At 31.0% G+C, this 23,426-nt stretch overlaps 1 protein-coding gene across 3 annotated transcripts in view; it reads right to left on the minus strand.

Annotated features, from left to right (window-relative positions):
* Window positions 1-13,919, minus strand: part of LOC115891741 (GTP-binding protein REM 1) — a 282,470-nt gene extending 268,551 nt beyond the window's left edge. For 2 of the 3 annotated variants that reach the window (XM_030912283.1, XM_030912282.1), the window contains exon 1: window positions 8,735-8,956. In XM_030912283.1, the coding sequence (XP_030768143.1) occupies window positions 8,735-8,879 (145 nt within the window). In that variant the 5' untranslated portion in view covers window positions 8,880-8,956. Of the gene's footprint in view, window positions 1-8,734; window positions 8,957-13,824 lie in introns of those variants that run through there. The other variant, XM_030912285.1, reaches the window with a different exon arrangement.
* Between the last annotated feature and the right edge of the window lie 9,507 nt (window positions 13,920-23,426).

The following is a 23,426-nucleotide window of genomic DNA, read 5'->3' on the forward strand; positions in this document are numbered from 1 at the left end:
AAATATGTAAAACAACAAAATAAAATATACATGTTTAAGAGTTTTTCCGAAAAACTCACCGGTTTTTGAATGAAAAATATTTTAATATTTGAGGGATAGTTTCACCCCCTTAGAAGTCGAGTTTCAAATAATCCCTTCTTATCGAACCTCTACACCCTAAAGTCAATCTGTTTTCCAAAAATCAGCTTTTTACGTCAAGCGCTTTAAGCAGGATCGTGATTAATCAATGACCAGATTTTTCGGAACACCCTGTATACATTTTTAAAAAATCTTAAAATTTGTAAAAAAACAAAATAAAATATACGTGTTTAAGCGTTTTTTCGGAAACTTGACCGTTTTTTAAATAAAAAATATTGTAATATTTGAGGGGTGGTTTCACCTTCTTGGAACTGGAATTTCGAAAAATCCCTTCTTATCGAACCTCTACACCCTAGAATCAACCTGTATGCCAAAATTGAGCTTCTTACGTTGAGTGGTTTGAGCAGGATAGTGATTAATCAGTATGTCAGTCACTTACGGATTTTATATATTAGTATAGATTACAGCTGCAAATAAAGTCTGGCTCATGTGGAACATCATGCATGCATGTTCAATTATACAGGTGATTGTTGTCATCTCTGCATGTTTTTACTTTTTTTAATTTATGGTAAGAAAAGTATTGGTTTAGGTTATTTCGATGGTCATTGGCTTAGGACGAAATTTGACTGTGGCCAAAAACACTTTTCTCAACCAAGTCATCAAAAAACTTCATTCGCCAATAACTTTGTAATTATCAGAGATATAAGAAAGTTGTATTAATAAATGTCAAATATTTGTGGTAGGAAATTTAATTCTTTACAAAATCGATCTCTTGACTTTATTTTATATCTCTCTTCAGCCCCGGATCTAAGGGGGGGGGGGCAAACCGGGGCGCCTGCCCCGGGCGCCGGTGTTAGAGGGCGCCAAAATCATAATATAATATGGTTGAAAATCAAAAAAATTGCTCCACAAAGCGCCTAGTATGCACCTTACGTTCTTTTATCAAGTATTCATTTTATTTTAAAACGCCCAGTTAGTTTTTGAACACATTCTAAAGTTTCATTCAGAACCTGGCAATTAGTGGAATAAATTAGCGGATTCAATAATTATACTTTTTACTTTTTAGTTTACAATCATTCACAATGTTTAAAAAACACAATTAAAATTAATAGAATATCTTAGCAACAGCTTGCGGTAGTCAGTTGTATCCATAAAGAAAGCCAAATATTTAGCTTATAAAACAATAAACTTTTGATTTCCAACCACGATTTCTCTTGACGGATGCTAATCAATGGCCAAAATGACATTTCCCGCAAAATTTGAAGTATAATTAGTGGAAAACTCAAAAGTTTGTTTACTTTTTCTACTAATTGAAAATGACTACCACTAATTTAGACGTTCTGAATGCTTACATTGAAATTAAAGGAACAAACTTCTACGCTAATTGAAACCAGTAATTTATTCCACTAATTTGGAGGTTCTGAATGAAGCTTAAGGGCTCATTCTGTCCCGTTTACGAAAAATGTCTACCTATATCTAGATATTTGTAAGTTTTTTAAATTAATTTATTGCAAACGCTGGAGAGAGGGGGCGCTATATCAATTTTTTGCCCCGGTTCAAAAAAATTGTAGATCCGGGGCTGTCTCTCTTAGTATTTGAGTTATAGCAATAAAAAAATCTGGTCAAGATCTTGTCCTAAACTTGCCATCATATGTGTTTGAATCTAGAGCGATTTTTGAAATTAAGAGTAATGTTATTCGATTTTGCTACTCGTATATTAAATATTGAAAATCACGAAATGGCAGAGTTTCAACAATTTTGAGTCTGGCGGGGCTTTCGTGATTGTAAATGACAACCAGACGTGTATTTTCTATGAAATTATAGTATTATTTATCATGTGACAAATTTTCAAATCCGGGAAAATAAAAATTTTGTAATTTTTGCAATTGTAAAGAGGCCGCCAAACTCATTTGCCAGTTTTGTAAATCATCCAGACTGGTTTTTGTGTGATTATAGTTTAAGATAGTATCACAAAAATGATACATTAAATTTCAAGCATGGGAAAATAAGGGTTATGGATTTCAAAAATCTGTCAAATTTTTGCATCCACAAATTTTCAGCTAGATTGACCTCTGGATTGACTTTCCACCACTTGGGATGTGCCAGACTGTTATTTCCATTAATAAAATGATTCATTTTAATAAATGTCAAATATTTATGACTGGAAAAAAAGTGCACTTTTTTTATTTTATTTAGAAAAACCCATCCGAAAATTTTACTCACAAATTGTCATTAAATGTAACCATCCGAACAAACTATTATATTATAGTCACCGAGATAGTCACCCACTGGGAAAATAAGTACAAAAAAGTTTCACTGGACTATAGTAAACAGTTCTCTAAGCTTTTAATAAAACATTCCGATAAGAAAAGAATTCCGTTGAAAAAAGCTGTCGAAAAAGAAAAAAAATGTTAGAGGAATTTCTCATCCGTATGCCTGAATTAGGTATTCTAATCTCATTAGAGCAATTATTCCGCTTGATGAGAGCAATAATGGCTGATTATATTGATTTTATGTTTAATTGGGATCATCATTATATCAATCGTTAATTCAAGCCCCTGTAAAAGAAAGATAAAAAAACTTCACTCAAAAATGAATAATTGACGAATGAATAAATAACGACTTTAGATACGTTAATTAATCGAGTTTTAAAAAAGTTACTGATTAAATAACCTGAATATAAAAAGAAGTTTGTTAAATAGCGTACCAAAACAGCGTTTGGTGCAGATAATTGAATGATTAATTTTATTAATGCAGTTATTGGGCGTAATTAGAAACCGCTTTGCTGAGCGGTTAATTATATCGATAACTGACTCTGTGTTATACTCGTATATTGGAGCTACTGTAATGTAATTCAATAATTAAATAAGTACAAACATTTTGTGATGTGAATAGTGAGGCGCAGTTGTTAGGTCTGCTGAATTTTCCCTAGATTAAAAAAACATCAAGGATGCGAAGGGAAGAAAAATGTTTTTAAAAGTATGTACAGGGTGTCCCATTTTGGTTGAAATCATACGGTATCTCCGTTATTAGTGAAGATAGAAGGGTGCGGTTTGCACAAACCTGTCTCACTTTTTTGTCAAACGGAAGATGCCGTAAACAAAATTTTCATAGCCCTCTTCGTTTCCGAGCTACAGGGTCTTTTTGAAAGTATTGCAATTTGGGACACCTTCTGTATCTCTGTTATTGTTAAAGCTATCGAGAAGGTGAAAATTGTTTATTGTAGAACTTTTTACGTAGAATACAGTGGCGTAGTCTGTTTTTTCTACCAAAAAAATATTTTTGAAAATATAAACTAAAGTTACGTTTTTTTAAATGGAACACCCTGTATATTTATAAATCATATGATCTGTCTTGCCATAAGCTTCTCAAAAATATATATCACTCTATATTTATTTTCACTATTTACTGCAATATTTAAAAGTTTTTATTAAAACATCATATTTATTAGTAGGCCATGATTGATAATAAAAGAAACTAAAGAATTATTAAAAGTATACTGCTATCTGTCTTTTATTTTATTTTGGGAGCCGCTAATAAATTCTTTATATATTAGGGAAACTTAACTCCCTACCGCTATTTATAAATCTTGGAATACGTGTATACATAAGAATAATCTATCGTGTCGGAAATTTTATATATTCCTTTAGCTAATTTACGTGAAAATTTCACACCTCTACTTTTCAACCAATAACATGCTTTAATGTTGACTAGTTACCATGGCAACTGAAAAAATTTCCGGAAATTTTTTCGATGCGCCACGAAACTTTAGTGGAAATTTTTTGACAGTTGAAAAGGTAAACATAAGATCTACAATCATAATGTGAATGAACTACAATGTCTATATATTGAAATATTACCCATTTGAGTTTTAGCATTTGATGTAACTAAGGTTGGTAATATTTTTTATTTAAGGAAATATGTTAGATATACCTACATATGAATTTCTTCAGAAATTGCCATGTTCTAAAAAATATAGTTCTGCCGCCTTTATTTAACTAAAGCTGGTATTTTTCGGGTGTTATCTGGTTTTATATTTTCAATTTCTTCTTTAATGACTTGTTGGTTTACTTTTTCCAAATCGCGACATTTCGCTATACACTTCTTACTCTACGTACAGACGTTTTAAAACTAGTAATAGCTTAATGACAGAATCGCAAACAAAAATGACAAAACACATAATATGTCAAAAACATCAATACCTTGGCCAACTTAACAAATTGAAATTATTTTAAAATGTCATGTTGGATTAATATTTTTTTTTCAAATTTAGGTGTGAAATTTTCTTACCGAATACCACGCAAGCTTAAATTATTCCTGGAAATTTTCTTTCGGGCACGAATATTTTAGGAAAATTATCCCTCGTCTTCGACTCTATATATCATATAATTTTCAAAATATTCGTGCCCTCAAAAAAATTTCCGAAAATAATTTAAGCTCTTGTGATATTATAAGTGAAATATACTTTCAGCAAGATGGGGAACATTCCCCCTCATAACTATGGAAATATTAGAATACTGTTAAATTATTATTTTTCAAATCAATGAATTGGAATCAATGAACGCATATTGATAGCCTTCTTGATTCCCGGATTTCGCCGTTCTCGATTTCTGATTTTGGGAATTTTTGAAATACGAAATATATCGTAGGCACTACAACAATGTCGAACACCTGAAAAATGCTTTAATAATTCAAGATTTAGATATTTGCAAACCCATCCCGTTATAAAAAAAAGAAAAATATATTCACAGTTTCAGTGGTAACAGTTATTTCAAAAGTAAAATATATCAATGCCAAATAAATTTTAATATGTGTATGACTATTTTAGTAAATGCCATTTTGATTTTTTGTTATTTATCACGGCCTACTAATCAGAAAATGATATATTTTCAATATTGCAGTAAATAGTGAAAATAAATATAGAGTGATATATATTTTTGAGAAGCTCATAGCAAGACAGATCATATGATTTATAAATATACAGGGTGTTCCATTTGAAAAATCATAACTTTTGTTCATATTTTCAAAAATATTTTTTTGGTAGAAAAACAGACTACGCCACTGTATTCTACGTAAAAAGTTCTACAATAAGCAGTTTTCGCCTTCTCGATACCTTTAACAATAACAGAGATACAGGGGGTGTCCCAAATTGCAAAATTTTCGAAAAGACCCTGTAGCTCAGAAATGAAGAGGGCTATGAAAATTTTGTTTGCAGCATCTTCCGTTTGACGAAAAAGTTGGACAGGTTTGTGCAAACCGTACCCTTCTATCTTCACTAATAACGGAGATACCCTATGATTTCAACCAAAATGGGACACACTGTACAATGTGAAATGTGATAATAATTTATAGTAATAATAATTTATAGTAATTTTTGTCTTTTCAGATTTACGATCGACTTATTGGAATATCAATATAATAATTAGGATAAACAATGTAAACTAATAAGTTACAGAACTGCATCAGTTGAATTGAATCAATTGACCACATACATACTAGGAAACTTGTTGACCACTCCATGTACATACGCATTACTACAACACACAAAGTATTTTAATAATCCCACTCAAATATGGTCTAGCTCCTATCCTAAATATTCAAAACCTAACGAATAAAACTGATATTCCTCAAAAAGTTCACTTCCGAAATTTACCTTGTTTGTTGAGCCACCCTATACCGCATGCCCCCTGAATATTTTATGTAATGAAAAGTTTGTTTCAACATATACGTGGTTTCGATTTGTGAGGGTGTTTTCAAGAAACGTAACCATCGCTTAAAATGAGGGACTCCTGTATATCACTCTTATAGTATCACTGTTAAAATTGCAATAAAAGCGTGTAAAAAAATACAGGATGGTGCCTCTCATATGGCGCGGAGGCTCAAAGGAGAACGACAGTTTGAATTTAAATGAAATATTGTGACTATATCTAGATTAATTTAGGTTCCAAGGAGTACGGTAGTTTATACGGGGTGCGTCTCGAAAGTGGCTCACCCCCCATAAGTTTTTTATTATTTCAGATAAAAAAACGAGATTTGGTATGTTAATATATAACATAAATTAGGATTGACTGACGTTTTTGGTCACTTTCTCTTTCAACGGAAATAACTACAGATTTTGATTTTTTGACACCCTCAGTATATTTCTACTTTAATCGATAGAAAATGACACTATGAATAGAATGACATGTCATATGTCTACTTTTGACTTTTTTGCTTTAAACAAAATTGTATTTAAAATTTCAATCTAGAGTGGCATAGCCATTGCCTGAAAACTTATATGGTGAAATTTTGATAAAATCATTTAGTATACAATAAAAACACGGTATGTCGCTAGTGGTAGGAAAATAATTTTTAGAGGTTACTAGTTTATTTGGTTGCCTGTGATATGCATATACAGGGTGTTTCCTAATTAATCTAAAAAATAAAAAATCGTTAGAAAACGGATTAAGGCGGGCTCTTATTAAGTATATTTATTTTTTTCTCGATACTAGTTTATTTGGTTGCCTGTGATATGCATATACAGGGTGTTTCCTAATTAATCTAAAAAATAAAAAATCGTTAGAAAACGGATTAAGGCGGGCTCTTAGTACGTATATTTATTTTTTTCTCGACAACCGTTTGATGAACAAGAAAAACTCAAAAGATCAATCTTGTTGAAAAAGGGTGGCCAGTCAAAAAAAAATATTTTCTTTAAAAAAGCAGTGGTGTACCATTTATGTTAAACAAAAAAAAACGATTTTTTTTAAATTTTAACACCCTGTAGATCAGAAAGGAAGTACTGGTAGACCCAATAGTTTTATATAAAAATTGTTGAGGAACACATGAGGAATCACACCACAATTTTTTTAGACTAATAAGAAAATACCCTGTATATTGTCAACTTGACAATGATTGCTGATAAATCAAAAAATACCTTTTCAATGAAATACGCCCGATTTGGGCAGGAAAAAATTTGATTTTTATTGAATTTGGGCCTGCGTCTGCAAATACCGGTTTGTTATTTAATTTTCTATCTATCTAAATTTTAAATATCATAGTCAGAAATAGTTTTATTATTTATTAACTGTAAAAATGGTGTTTTCTTGTTGTATTGCATCTTGCAAAGAAACTAACGAAACTGCAAAAAAGCCCGTGTTTCCAAAAGACGATAAGGTATGTATCTTAGATAAAAGAAAAATATATGGTATGTATTCGTTGTTTGATTTTTTTTTCGTTCGCTTTAAAATCTATAAATCTCGGTCTATTCATTAGACAGCCAGTCGACTTACGATCATTTACATGAAACTCTGTAAAATAAATAAAAAAAAATAAACTGTAAAATATATATATTCTTATGTTTTATTAAAGTTACCCTGATATACTAATATATCAGTGTAACTTTAAAAATAAATCCTTTGAATTCAAATATAAACATAAAAAAACATTTACAGCAGAAAATGCGAAGGCGCTGGGTAAAACGTAGTCTCTACTAAAAACACCGAGGGGCGCTTTAACCCAAAATTTTACTATTAAGTTTCATATCTATCTTAATAGTAGGTTATTTTCTTTTATCTATGGGCATAGCTCTGTTAAAAACACTATTTTTTATATAAGGAGCCTTGGAAAAATAGATTTGATCGCCTAATGTTTTTCGTGTCTTGTTCGCCGGTTAAAATATGCCCAAATGGTATTTTTAATCATATCTCAATTTTTCAAATGAAACAAGGGTGGCTCATTAGCATATTTCGAAAAAGCATTTTTTTACGAATAAGTTGGTACCACACACTTGGTATTTCGAGTCAAATTGTCGTTATGAACCGTATGTTGCAATTTAAAATTAGAAAACATATCTGGGGTGATATTTAAAAATCAAAAGTTGTATTCATTTCCGGTAAAAATTCCTCCGGTATAAACCTCTATATATTAAAAAAAAACATTTTTTTAATATATAGAGGTTTATAGTTATATGATATAGTAAAAAAAAATAAAAAATGAAATAGATCCCCAAAAAAAGTTACACATTAAAGTTGGGTTTTTTGTAATGGAATACCTACCCTCTATATTAATTGATTTTCGGATTCTATGAAAAAAAATAAAGGTCGTTCAAAAGCATATGACTAAAATGTAAGATTTTTGACATATTTAATATTTTCTAAAAATGAAGAATACCTTTTAAATAAAAGCCATAAAAGCTATCTAAATTGAAATTTATCAAGTATATTTTAATATGTCGTTAAAATAACCATTGTACTTTCAAACAAATTAAAACTTGGCCCTAAAAGTTATACACGGTGGAACAAAATTAATATTGAACATTGGTCACTTTCAAAAGCAAGTTACACTTTTATTTTAAATAGAACACCTTATTGGAATAATAAACTTATTATTGCACTAGTCAATGCAGAATTCATCTCTCTTCAAAATTCTATTAAAGTTGCCTATAAATCAAACAAAGATTTTCCTAAATATTTTCAGTTTTTCTTTGTCATTATATCTTTAATATTTGATATAATCTAGGTAATTAAGCAACACAGAAAGTAACAAAAGTATTTTAATAATTCTACTAATATACCGGCTAGTTCACAGGCTACTTATTCAAAACTTCTCAATAAAATTGAGATTCCTCAAAACTTCCATTTTTTTACTTTACTTTTTCAAAAATTCCACTCAAATTTACCTTGTTGTTGGGTCCCCCTGTACCGCACGCTCCTCCTATTGGTCATCCGGGCGCTCTGCGACCGCGCGGCGGGCCTGCGCCTTCTCTGCGCCGTCGGGGTACCGCCGTTTCCGTTCGCGGCCTCGGTTGGCGGAAGCGCCTCCATGCTGGAGCTGCCGCCGGTGGCGCAAATCGACGCCGACCGGCCCTTGGATCGCGGCACGCGCTGCGGCCTGTCGTCCGTCATGGCGAGCGAGAACTGACGCGAGGCGGCCGTCGGGACGCGCGGTCGACGTCGGGATGCCGGCGGGACGCGGTGCTGCCGGTTGGTGGGAAAATTTGGAAACGGTAGGGATTTCGATATGATCAACAGATGGAATCGTTCGTACGCGAACTCTTTGTCTGTCGACAAAGGCCGCGTATGAAAGTGACGGACACTTTTATAAAAAGTAGTTATTATTTCAGTATCTATTTTTTATATTAAGTTTTAATAATTAATGTTATACAGTAAAAACCTATTTTATTATTAGAATCTTCAGAAAATGCATTCCTTATAAAAAATTTTGCTTGCTCTAAAAAATGTTTAATCTCGTTTATACCTTACCAAATTGCTATATCGTTTTTGAGAAAAATAAAAAAATATGAAGGAGCCTTGGAAAAATAGATTTGATGGTCTATTCTTGTTCGTGTCTTGTCATAGCCGGTTAAAAGATGCCCAAATCGTATTTTTAATCATATCTCAATTTTTTCAAATGGAACAAGGGTGACCCATTAGCATATTTGGAAAAAGCATTTTTTTACTCATAATTTGGTATAAGTACCACACATTTGGCATTTCAAATAAAATTATCGTTATGAACCGCATGTTACAATTTCAAATAAACCATATGCGAAAATGTCAAAAGTTGGCCTATGATATGTCATTCTATTCAGAGTATAATTTTCTATCGAATAAAATAAAAATAGGCTGTACTTAAACTGCCGTTAAACGGTAGCTTACTAAAATGCCGTTAATAGGTATGACGTCGTTGATGTGACGCACTTGACAGCTTTATGAAATATAGGAATTTTATAAGGACTAACCAACGCTATCAACCCCACCAAATAACCAACTTAACCAAGGCAACTATCCTCGACACTGATAAAAAAATATAAAAAACAAATATAAATTAGTAAAAACCAACCAACCCCACCAAATAACCAACTAACCAATGAATTAACACCCTCCAAATAACCACGCTAACCAACCCGCCAAATAACTAAACCAATCCAAACAAAAAGAGTGAAACCAATGCAATTAGGTCACGCTATAAGCAAAAAAAATATATAAAAAAGTCTCGGTCGGCTTGAGATTTGAACCACGGACCATTCGCTCACGAAGCGATAGCCTCAGCCACGGAGCCACAGGTGCTCTTCCAAAATTCTTATAGCCAGGCATTACCTTCCCCCCTCACGAACGACGTCACAATATCTATTAACAGCATTTTAGTAGGCTACCGTTTAGCGGCTGTTTAAGTACATCATTACATCATATATCATTACAAGATAAAAATATACCGAGGGTACCATTTAAAAATCAAAAGTTCTGGTCATTTCCGGTGAAACAGGAAGTGACCAAAAACAATTGAATACATCAATCAATCCCAATTTATAATATACCAAATCTGTTTTTTTTTATCTGAAGAAATAAAAAAATTATAGGGGATGAGCCACTTTTGAGACGCAACCGGTATAAATATAATTTCCTTTTAAATTATTTGATAGGCTATTCTTAAAAATTTTGATTTTAACGTCATATTTTTTGCAGTATTAAAATGTTAAAGAAGCACAACATTTCACACTGTAATAGTATACAGAAGCGTAACAAAATTTAAGTTCAATGTTATGGAAAGGGTGATACTTTAAAAACAGCAAAAAATATGACTTTAATAAAAATAATAGCCTATTTAAGAATGAAAACGAAATGATTTTAGCACAGAAACACGTTCTAATTTAAGCATTTATATATATTTAGTTTTAATCATTTGCTGATGATGTGTTAACGAAACGCGCGTCTAGCAGTGGCGTAGCTACCGGGTGGGCCCGGGGGGGGGGGCAAGGCCCCACGGCGCCAAAGAAGAATAGGCGCCGTTTTGTTTCTGTTTCTTTTCTTCGACATTATGCTTTTGCTAATTAACTTTAAAAAAAATAAGTTTGGTTTGTACAATCCTCAGATAATACAATCCTTAGATAATCAAGAATTACTAAAAAACCTTTGTATTAAAATGATTACCCTACTATATAGTTTATCTTGAATAAATAAATTATACCCCTGCGCCAGCGGTGCATGTATTTTAAATCAAAGTAGATATTTTTTGCAAACTGGACCGAAGAAAAATTGGATAACTTTAAATTTTTAATTTTATTAGTTTTATTTTCCAAGATACTTAATTGCTTAAACCATATATCTAAAGTACTTCAAAGCAAAATAACGAATATTGCCGAGGCATCTACTTTATTTAGTCATGCTTATCTACAGTTTTGCGAGCTTCGTAACAGTTATGATGAAATTAAATCAGAGGCTTTAGAGCTGTCAAAAACTTGGGGAGTCGAAACAACTTTCGTAGAAAAAAGAATTAAAGTTACAAAAAAAATATTTCGATGAAATAACAAAATTATCAGGAGAAGAAAAATTAAAAAAAAATTACGTTTAACAGTATTTTAGTCTCTTTAACCTCTTAGCCTCTTTCCAATTAAAAAATAGACTGCTAAATTTTCAAAATATCGTGTCTAATTTTTTTTAACCTTCCCATTTAGTATCCCTAAGTGACTGTGAACTTCACAAGCAAGCTAAGATACTGCAAGAAAAATACGCTGACGATTTAACAGCAAAATTTGCAGGGGAAATACTAAATTTCCGCTCTGCATTTAGAGCGATTTTAAAGAACATAAGTACTATTACAGAAGTGATTGATTTATTTCTTTTGTAAACATCAAACCACTGTATCAAATTTTCCCGATGTGTGCACTGTTCTCTTATTATTTTTAACACTTCCTGTGACATCAGCATCTGCTGAGAAGACATTGTCAAAGCTCAAGCTTATAAAAAACTATTTAACCATGAGTCAGACAAGGTTAAATAGTCTAGCAATATTAAGTATAGAAAACGAATTTTCCCAAAAAAATAATTTTGACCATATAATCGATCAGTTTGCTTTCATTAAAAATAGGAGAAAAAATTTCTAATGTTTTATGGATTTTATAGAATTTCAGTTTACGTTTATAGCATTAAATTTAATTTTGTTACCCAGTTACACCCGTTATATATTTTATTTTGCTATAAAAAAAATAAAAGTGTACGTTAAGTATTCGTATAAGTAAGTATTTTGTTATATTTTTCTATTAGTTTAGATACCAGAAAAATATGTCAATATGGGTGTATTTTAGGCGCCAGCCGATAGTTTTGCCCCCCGGCGCCACTATTTCTAGCTACGCCGCTGGCGTCTAGTGATTAAAAGTAAAATGTTGTGTATTTTTTTTTAAAGTAAAATGTTGTGGTGAGTTAGTGTTTTATTTTGTCATTTATATATTATTTTTTATTTTATATTACGGTATTGTAGGTTATGGTAAGCAGTCCCGCAATTATTATCATATACGACGCTAATAGCCTTCTATAGTTCATACCAAATAAACTTTTAGTCACTTGATTAAGCTTGACCGGCAAAGCATTGCCCACTTCTATATTTTTTCGAGTATTTTTTCTTTTAACAAAGAATATTATAATTTAATTATTAAAATATTCTTTGCTTTTAATCAAAATATTTTAGGGAACAAAAATAAATCTATTCTAATATATAAAATCCTTAAGTTATTAATCACGATCCTGCTCAAACCACTCAACGTAAGAAGCTCAATTTTGGCATACAGGTTGATTCTAGGGTGTAGAGGTTCGATAAGAAGGGATTTTTCGAAATTCCAGTTCCAAGAGGGTGAAACCACCCCTCAAATATTACAATATTTTTTATTTAAAAAACGGTCAAGTGTCCGAAAAAACGCTTAAACACGTATATTTTATTTTGTTTTTTTACATATTTTAAGATTTTTTAAAAATGTATACAGAGTGTTTCGAAAAATCTGGTCATTGATTAATCAGGATCCTGCTTAAAGCGCTTGACGTAAAAAACTGACTTTTGGAAAACAGGTTGACTTTAGGGTGTAGAGGTTCGAAAAGAAGGGATTTTTCGAAACTCGAATTCTAAGGGGGTGAAACTATCCCTCAAATATTAAAATAATTTTTATTTAAAAACCGGTGAGTTTTGCGGAAAAACTCTTAGATACGTATATTTTATTTTGCTGTTTTACATATTTTAAGATTTATTTTTTATAAATTTATACCTAATCACGATTCTGCTTAAACTGCTTGACGTTTAAAGCTGATTTTTGGTAAAAGGATTGACTGTGGGGTGTAGAGGTTCGATAAGGAGGGGTTCCTCGAATCTCAAATTCCAAGAGGGTGAAAACGCCCTTCAAATATTACTATATTTGTTATTTAAAAAACGGTTAGTCTTTCGGGAAAACGCTTGGATAAACATAATTTATTTGTTTTTTTTACATATTTTGAAATTTTTTAAAAAATCATACAGGGTGTTCAAAAAAGTTGGGTAATTTCTTAACCACGATTCTGCTTAAACTGCTTGACGTAAAAAGCTTATTTTTGGAAAACGGATTTTTCGAAAGTCAAATTCCAACGAGATGAAACTACCCCTCAAATATTACCAAGTTATATAATAATATCGCCATATTGTGTTTTCTCATGCTGACATAAATGTGAGAAAATTTTATCCAGTTTGTATGTTAATGGAAATCCTTGCTTTGCTTTATCATTACCATTACAAATGATTAATTCGACGCGAACGAAGTCGCTGGTACACGCTAGTTAAAACATAAATTTGTATGTGTATCTATAAACCAGAACTTAAATATATATTTTATAGGTATACTTTAGAGTTAATGTTAAATTCTAACCAGCTGACAGAAAACAAAAAGTAATATTTTGGGAGATACCAAAGCTTTTTAGAGACAGACCAAAAATTTGTTAATACACTAATAAACATAATCAAGTATGTACTTACATTTTCTAGATTTAATCACAGTAACTGCATGTATAGAATGCATATTTTTATGATTAATAAATTATATTATTCATATACGACCTATTCATACGAACTCAAACCACAAATGACTTGTTAGTTGAAAGTAAATAGATATAGTTAAATTTACTTTTGATATTTAGTAAATATGAATACGCCATATTTATGTTTGCTATTGATAATAACTATTTATTAATATCGTAGTAAATCAGATGCATTCAGAGTGGCGCACCTCATTCACCTCGGTTGATTATACGAAAACGGAAAGATGTAGAAACAAAATATTTTATTGGTATATGTGGGGAGATAATGTGCACAATTTAAAATTATTTTGAAATATACAGGGTGTTTCCGAACTAAGATCCATACCAAAGTTATATTTTTTCTTATGGAACACACGGTATTTTATTTCATTTTTGGATTCTTGCTACAATAGTATAGGCTATTAACACCCTGTACATTACTTTTCAGAATTAATTCTTATGCTGACTTTAAAGGTAGAGAAATAAACTTTACTGAAAAATGGTATTGGTTTCTTAAATTTATACAGGGCAATCAAAAGTTGCTGATCTATTTTAGAGATATATTTTATATAAAAACTTCGTTATTTCAAATGCAACATCCTGTATTTTTTTAAATAAATCGAAGCAGATTAAAATGCTGTTTCAAACTATATTGGGGTTTCCTATACGTATCTAACTCAGATTTTGAATAAAAAGCGATTTTTAAATAAAATTGCAATCAAGATGGCTGGTGTTGCCATGGCAATTTTCTAGTGACAGTTAGCAACTATATTCAAAGTCGACATTAGTTTATGGACATTATTATTTAAAATTTATAACAGTTTACTTAAATTTACCTACAATAGTTTAATAAGTAAGTATTCATTATTTTATCAAGAAAAATAAAGCAGTATCTGCTGGCGGAACAAATATATCTATATGTTACTAGTGATATTATTTTGTAAGGAAAATTGCTTCTTGGCCTCAAGGGCTTATGCTTAAAGATATCCAAATAGGAATCTTCCTGATAAGCGTTTCTTTGAAAAAATTCTTGTCCTATTTCGCAGAGCTGGTGGTGTGGTTTATAAAAAAACTATTAGATAGAAACTTGTCGTTGGAAGTGAAGAAAATGAATTTGTCGTAATTGGCTCTTTTATAGAAAATCCATATATCTATAAGTCATCGTAAAATAATTCCAAAAACTACTTCTTCGTTTTTCTTGATAGAATAATATACACATATTTAATAAACATTATTTATTAAACTATTGCAGGTAAATTAAATAAAAGTATCGATATTGAAAATAGCTACTAACTGTCACTAGAAACTTGCCACGACAACACTAGCCATCTTGATTACAATTTTATTGAAAAATCGGTTTTTATTCAAAATCTGAGCCAGATAGGTACAGGAAACCCTAATATAGTTTGAAAGAGCATTTAAATCTGCTTCGACTTATTTAAAAAAATACATAGTGTTGTATTTGAAATAACCAAGTTTTTATATAAAATAAATATTTAAAATAGACCAGCAATTTTTGATACCCCTGTATACATTTAAGGAAGGAATAACATTTTTCTGTGAAGTTTATTTCTCTACCTTTAAACTCAGCACCAGAATTAATTCTGAAAAGTAATGTACAGGGTATTAATAATCTATTCTATTGTAGCATGCAAATTTAAATATCTTTAAATATCTCAAAAATTAAAGATTTTAAACATATTTAACCTTTATAATAAATACTTTTTTGGGCCTAAGAATCCAAAAATGAAATAAAATACCGGGTGTTCCATAAGAAAAAATATAACTTTGGTATGGATCTTAGTACTGAAACACCCTGTACATTTCAAAATAATTTTAAATTGTGCACATTACCTACCCACATATACCCATCAAATATTTTGTTTCTACATCTTTCCGTTTTCGTATAATCAACCGAGGTGAATGAGGTGCGCCCATAGACTTAAAATAGAATATAGACTACACTATTTACATCTCAACGCGGTCAAACAATCTTTTTTGTACACATGTTTACTTCTGGGTTCAGTCGACCGAGCCTTCCTTTATCCAGCCTATGTTGTCACGTCTTTATGATTATCAATATTTGTTTTCTTGTTATACACATATATTGAGATATTAATACTACATTTTAATAAAGTAGGTTTTAATATTCCATAGATGTATTAAATAGTCCTTATTCTACTAAATTATCAGTCGGATACTGTTTAAAAAGGATAAATTCTTTACAATATGGCAACACCGATTAGAGGCGAGGTAGCCTATTCATTCATTTATTACCTTGTAGTACGCGTCGCACGTGTACGGTAGAGTTTTGTTGCCGCTGTCCCCGGCTGTATTAACGCATTTTCTGAGCTTGTAGTCCTTAAGTGTTTATTTTATTGACTTTTTCTGTTCAAGAACTATAAAATATGGTTCGCCAGTGCCAAATTTGCAAGAAATTTGACTTAAATAATCCATTTAAGTCTTGAAACCACTTTCGACCGGTAGGCAACTCTCAATTTAACCATTGGGAGTCAGTGGCGTTGTTGTAGAAAAGCGCTTATTTAGATAATATTTTATTAAAATGTAAAATCTGATTTTTTTTCTCTTACATTACATTATTTACTTACTTACATTGTAACAAAATCATAATTATAACCCTGTTAATAATTAATAATGTTTTTATTAAAAATATATTCCGGTTTATTCTAAAATTATCTTCAGAATCTAAAATAACATACAAGAATTTTAAAATGATATTACATTATGAAACAATATTTTTTAATATACCGGGTCGTCTCAAAAGTGCATGTTAGTAGGTATATGACATAAATTAGGATTGATTGGACGTATTCAATTGTTTTTGGTCTCTTCCCCCTGTTTCACCGAAATGATTACATTTTTTGATTTTTAAAGGCACCCTCGGTATATTGCTACTTTATTCGATAAAAAATGACACTCTGAATAGAATGACATATCGTATGTCAACTTTTGACATTGTCGCTTAAAAACAAATCGTATTTTAAATTTCAATCCAGGGTGCCATGATGTTGTTAAAAACACAAGTTTTAATCAAGGAGCCTTGGAAAAATAGTTTTGATCGTCTAATGGGTTTCGTGTCTTGGCTAGGCCGGTTAAAAGATGTACAAATCGTATTTTTAATCATACATATGTCAATTTTTTCAAATGGAACAAGGGTGACTCATTAGCATATTTGGAAAAAGCATTTTTTATGAATATATTGATACCACACACTTGGTATTTCGAGTCAAATTGTCGTTATAAACCGCGTGTTACAATTACAATTAAACCATATGCGAAAATGTCAAAAGTTGACATATGATATGTCAGTCTATTCAGAGTGTCATTTTCTATCGAATAAAGTAGAAATATACCGAGGGTAACCATTTAAAAATTAAAAGTTATAATCATTTCCGGTGAAACAGGAAGTGACCAAAAACAATTGAATGCGTCAATCAATCCTAATTTATGTCATATACTAACATACTAAATCTTGTTTTTTTATTTGAAAAAATAAAAAAATGATGGGGATGAGCCACTTTTGGGACGCACCCGGTATAATAAAGACAGTACCGAGTTAAATAAATGTAGTTTTCATTTTATCCACTTCCTATCACCTTCCTTGCTTTAATGGAACAGATTTATGTTTTCTCTAATTTACATAATAAGACATCACTTAAACAGAAAAAAAATTACAGCAATCATATTTTTTTTTCTCTCCCTGTCGCCGATTCTATTATATCTGTGGAATAGATCCTGTTTTGATTAACATTAGGGGTTGTAAATGTTTGACTAAAATTAATAATTTATTATTAATTTCAAAAATTACGTAATTTCCATTATAAAATTTCTTCTATAACATGTATTTTATTATTTTTTATCCTTTTTGGACTCTAAGACGTTTTTTCTAAACTTTTATTTAAAAAAAACTGTCCTAAATCTTAATAAAATATAAAAAAGTTTAAATACGATATATTTTTAATTTAATTATAGCTTCATTAAAATAAAAAAATACCCGGCTATGATACGGAGAGTTTGGGTGTACTTGAGAAACGAAAGACAGTGTTGTGTTTCTCGTCAAGAGTCGTCAGGGAACGACCGTTACGACAGAGACAACCTATCTATCGCTCGTGTCGCACTCGTTATAACCTAAAACAATAACACAACAATAACAAGACATTGTCTGACCGCATGTTCCAGCTATTTATGAATGAGATGTTCAGTCTATATTTTTATTTTAAGTCTATGGGTGCGCAACCCTGCCTGTATATTTGATCAAACATTTTTTGAAAAATAAATTTTCTGGTTTAAATCTCTGTAAAGTATGCTAAAAGACTGTATAGTTATCTATACTACGCGTCTCAATATTTCGTGGACATAGAACTACTACGAATTTTTGGAACCAAAATTAGTTCATTAGACACAATTTACTTCAATACAAAAGTGCTTCGTTTGTCCGTTTAGGGCATCAATCAAAAATACCAACTCAAACGTTAATTAATTTAAAATTTATGAAGCTTGTTGTTAAAAATCATTTGTGTGACATAAAATGTCACATTTTCGCCAACTAGATTATTATTGCCTACTAGCTATACTAGCTTTGATAATAAGCTTCATAAAAAGCTTAAAAAATAATAAATTTTAAATTAATTAACGTTCGGGTTTATTTTTGATTGATGCCCTCTAACGGACAAACGAAGCACTTTTGTGTAAAGGTAAATTATGTGCTATTAACTTATTTTGATTCAAAAAATACGTAGTTATTCTATGTCCACGGAATATTGTAACTCTCTCTATATTTTGTACGTCCTGCTTTGGATAAATAAATTCTCCAAAATTTTTTTTCTCAAAAACTATGCGATGTGGCGTTTTTTTATAAGAGCCACATGCAAATTAATACAACCTAAATTAAAATTAAGGTTGTTTAAAACTATAACAGTGATTCTTGCAGTTGCAGGTTAAATCATGAGAATTCTGCTTCTCCCTTAGTGGAACTAGGATTTTAGTTTCCGTACCTCAAAAGGAATAATTCATTGAGCTGGTGGGTCTTTAGCTCCTAATGCTGTATATACACATGTCATTTGCTTGACCAGATTTAATTAATTCTAAGCTTTAATGTACAGGGTGGGTCAAATTCGACGCTTTTAAATGGAAACACCCTTTTATATAGGAGATAGACGAAAACTAATATCGGTGTCAGGAGCTCAATTTTCATCAAAAACATGATGGTGAAAACCGCATATCAATATCTGTTACCGTTTCGGAGTTACGGGGTATTTTTCAAAAATTTGCATTTTTAACAAATCGCTGTAACTTTTTTGCTATGGAAAATTTTGTATTTTTATGAAAACATTTCCAAAGCACCTTTTTACGTAGAATTTAATGGTTTAAGTATATTTTTATCAACAGAAAAATTAATTTTTTATTTGGGACCCCCTCTATATTTTTAATTAGCTAAAAAGAATTTAAAATTGCCTTTCCAAAAATATAGCACACTTGATATTTTGTTATATTCCCCTTCGAAATACGGAATTTTTAAAAGTTCGCCACTTTTAACTAGTAGGCTTTTGGCCCCTAATTAATGATATGCCCTTAATGGAACTCGAAAACATATTTTTTCAGCAAGACGACGCACCGCCTTTGAACGCTGAAGTTATCAGCAAATTTTTACAGCCATATACAAGAATAATTGAATAGCTAACCAAGATCCCAGCCGTTGGCCGTCGACGCCGCCTGACTTAGTGCCCATGGATCTAATCCTATGGATATATTTGCGGAAGAATAAGGGTTTCTTATTCTTCCATATAATCTAGACAAGAATTAGAAATACTTAGCAGTTATGAGAGGGTATCTTTCACCCCCACTGAGTTAATGAATTCCGCGAGAAATGCCCCGTCTGTCCATAACAGAAGACGGTCGATATGTCCTGTAGCAAAATCTCATGTCTTGGTTTGCTATTTATTTTTATTGTTATTAGATATAGTATTAAATGTGTTGATGTTGGTTAAATATATTTTAAATTGTTATAAAATTCTGCATCTCTCACACCAAATATTATTTTCGTTTTAATAGATGCTCACAGCGAGAATTTTTTTGCATTACAGCCTGTGCCGTTCAAAGCCTACTTATTTAAAGCGGGCAAATTTTTATATACTCTATATCTCGAAGAGGAATCGAGCAAAATATCAAGTGTATTGTATTTTTGGAAAGGTAATTTTAAATTATTTGCAATAAATTAAAAATATACAGGGTGTCCCATATAAAAAATCAAATTTTCTGTTGATAATTATTAAATTATTAATTTTAAAAATATTATACTTAGACCATTAAATTCTACGTAAAAAGCTGCTTTGGAAATATTTTCATAAAAATACAAAATTTTCCACAGTAAAAAAGTTACAGCGATTTGTTAAAAATGCATATTTTTGCAAAACACCCCGCAACTCCGAAACGGTAACAGATATCGATATGCGGTTTTCACCATCATGTTTTTGACAAAAAATAAGCTCCAGACACCGATATTAGTTTTTGTCTATCTCCTATAGAAAAGGGTGTTTCCATTTAAAAGCGTCGAATTTGACCCACCCTGTAAATGGTGCAAGTCAGGTTTTACAAGAAAATTTTAGGGGGACAATTTTAAATAAAAAATAAACAGGGAAATGTGCGTGCATGCCTAGCTCCTAGAGTAAAAAAATTGGGAATTTTGTTTAGGTGCAAACCTAAAGTATGTACTAGCCTTGTATATGAATTTTTAAAGTAGTTCAACCTAAGACGTTTATGGATGTAAAGCACCAGATAGCGGGGCGTATCACACAGTTCTTCACACACTACAGAAAAATATTTTTTGTTACTCTGAATTTTGAAGCGACCAATAAAAACAGAGAAAATAAAAATCGATAATCTTCGGACCGTGCCAATTGGTTACTTTTTATCTATTAGATATGCTATAAAAGCTGGTAGTTATACAATTCGACCATTGTAAATACCCGACAAATTCCGCAAGGCCGACGAGGCCGATGCTTTTCACTGATAAGAAAAAAAATGTTTGTTTAGATAATTTTCGAGATATTTTTCCTTTCTGAATGCACATTTTTAAAGTATTTTATATTCTTTGTCCGCTTGATCTATTTATACTGGTCGCTTGTATCGAAGTTCTGTTTCTTCTAGTTTTAAAAAATGTTCTTATTTCTTTATAGTTGTATGGTTGTAGTGGTTGTAGTGTAAAATTAGATTAATTTTATTAAGTTTAATTATAATGTTTAGTGTAGAATACCAGAAATAGTTTAGTAGTGTTTTTATAGTTTATTTATTTTGTAGTTAAGTAGTAGGTGAAGGGATAATTTGGTTATTTTTTCTTTTTGTTTGATTAATTAGTAAGTTTATAATTTTTTCAATGTAAAATACAAGATTTCGAGGTGACACCAAGCGAATTTTTATGTTTCTTGTGAATACTGTTTTGTTTTAAATTTATAAACTGTGTTGTTTAGTATGTGTGGTGAGATGTTCAGCGTATGGCTGCAAAGGCTGAAGCGAGAAAAAAATGACTGGAATTACATTTTACAGGTAAAAGTTAATACAGAACTTGTGCTATGTAGTCATAAAATGTACTTTTTTTCATTATAGCAGTAAAAATATGTAAAATGCTTTTAATATGTCTTGTACCACATCCAAACCAAACTATTTTTAATAATTCCAAGTAGTATTTTCAATATCCTGTATTATAATTAATGTTTGAAACTATAAATAATGCTACTCAGCTTGGATTTCTCCAGTCGCGTAGAGAATTATAATCAGAAACAGAGAAATACAATTTCTGCAATAAACATTTTTTTTATATATTTTACTTGTAAAAAAATGAATAAAGTATTGTTATCAAATTATGTAAAATAATTGTAAACTATAAAAAAATGAAAAATTCTAGTGATAAAAAATCTATATGTATAGTTATTATATAAAACTTAAATTTACCTGCCAAGATTTGTTGGGGGTGGACAGATTTGTGGTGGTCTACTTGTTACTATATACATATATTTTTTTAAATATTCTTTCAAAAAATTTGCTAATTTAAGTGTATAATAATAGTTTGTGGCACCCTCTATATTTTATTTTAAAAAATTATATTTTAAATTAAAAATATTAATTAAGATAGATATTTTAATTTTAATTTTAACACTCGGTAATTGTAAATTCATATATAGTAAGTATCTAAGACAATTTTTTAAACTCAGTGCCTTTTGATGGAGTTGTTTTGTTTTTATACTATCCGATTGAAATGAAACTTTTTGGGCATTCACTTGTTAAGCTTGAACTCCCTGTGACTGTGACTACCTGTGTTGGTAACTATTGGTAACTCAAAAGATCTACATCATTCAATATATCGATATTAGAAAAAAAGTGAAAGTTTGATATCTGCAGAACAAAGGCACGAAGGATTTTAATAAATAATATACGTACAGTAGAAAAGTACATACCTTTGGCAATATTCAACATAATTTGGCTTTGGAATAAAATGTATAAGCACTTGTAAATATTTTGTTTTCGTATGATCTCTGCCTTGCTGAGCAGAAAACGACCAAATTTGGTTGATAAAAATGTATCGAAATACAAAGAATATTCATGCATTTTTATATCAATTGGAATGTCTACTATTTATTCTTACAGTACACATTTTTTGGCTTATTTCTAACCAAACGCTTTTGTCCCCCTAAATTTATCTTCCAACGCACTGTGCGCTCGTCCGTCAAATGCAAAAATAACAACTGTCACTGTCTAAAATCTTTAGCGCCAAAGCGCCAACTTCAACTCGGTCCCCAGATGACGTAAAAAACTGACAGTGCAGGAAGATAGGAATCGAACTATCCTTATCTCTATAGTATCATTGGTTGTGAATGAGTTTTATTAACCATGTGTGATTTCACTGGTCTCCTACTGATGGCAGCACACGCCATCCACACTGCGCCGACAACTTGTCGCAAAATATACGAACAAAACATAGACACAATGTACCTATTCTCTGATAAACACTTTGATCTTTACCAACTCGAGATTGACAAGTCTCTGGGGACAAAATCTGGGGACATTGAAAAGTCTCCGAATTTTGAAACAAAACAAAAATGAAACAAAAATGTCGCAGAAATGTATTGAATTTGTCGCAATTTTGTTGTAAAACATGAATGTTTCTGTCTTTGTTTTGTCTGCTTGGTCTGGACCCGGCATAAGAAGTTAATATATCATCAATATGAGATTTGAACAATAGTATTTACTACTGGAATTTTCAACAAACAAAACATAAATATAATAATTTTGCTAGAATTGGTCAAACCACCGTGTTTTAAAATCACAAAAATTAAAAAATAGGTCATGTATTTAGTTTAGAAATAAGTACCTTTCTCTGCAGATAATAGGCCCTTGTTGTTCGTTGTATTCGTTGTAGTCGGGAAAACATAACTGCAGGGATATATCTATTTGACATGGTACCGACACTAGTAGTAGATTCTTCTTGAGTACTACTCTTCCTTTGCCACAAAAACATGTCCAATTTTTCACAATTCAATCTTTAAA

Source organism: Sitophilus oryzae, unplaced genomic scaffold (genome assembly GCF_002938485.1).
Source record: "Sitophilus oryzae breed Bouriz unplaced genomic scaffold, Soryzae_2.0 scaffold_1193_pilon_pilon, whole genome shotgun sequence".
Classification (NCBI taxonomy): Eukaryota; Metazoa; Arthropoda; class Insecta; order Coleoptera; family Curculionidae; genus Sitophilus; species Sitophilus oryzae.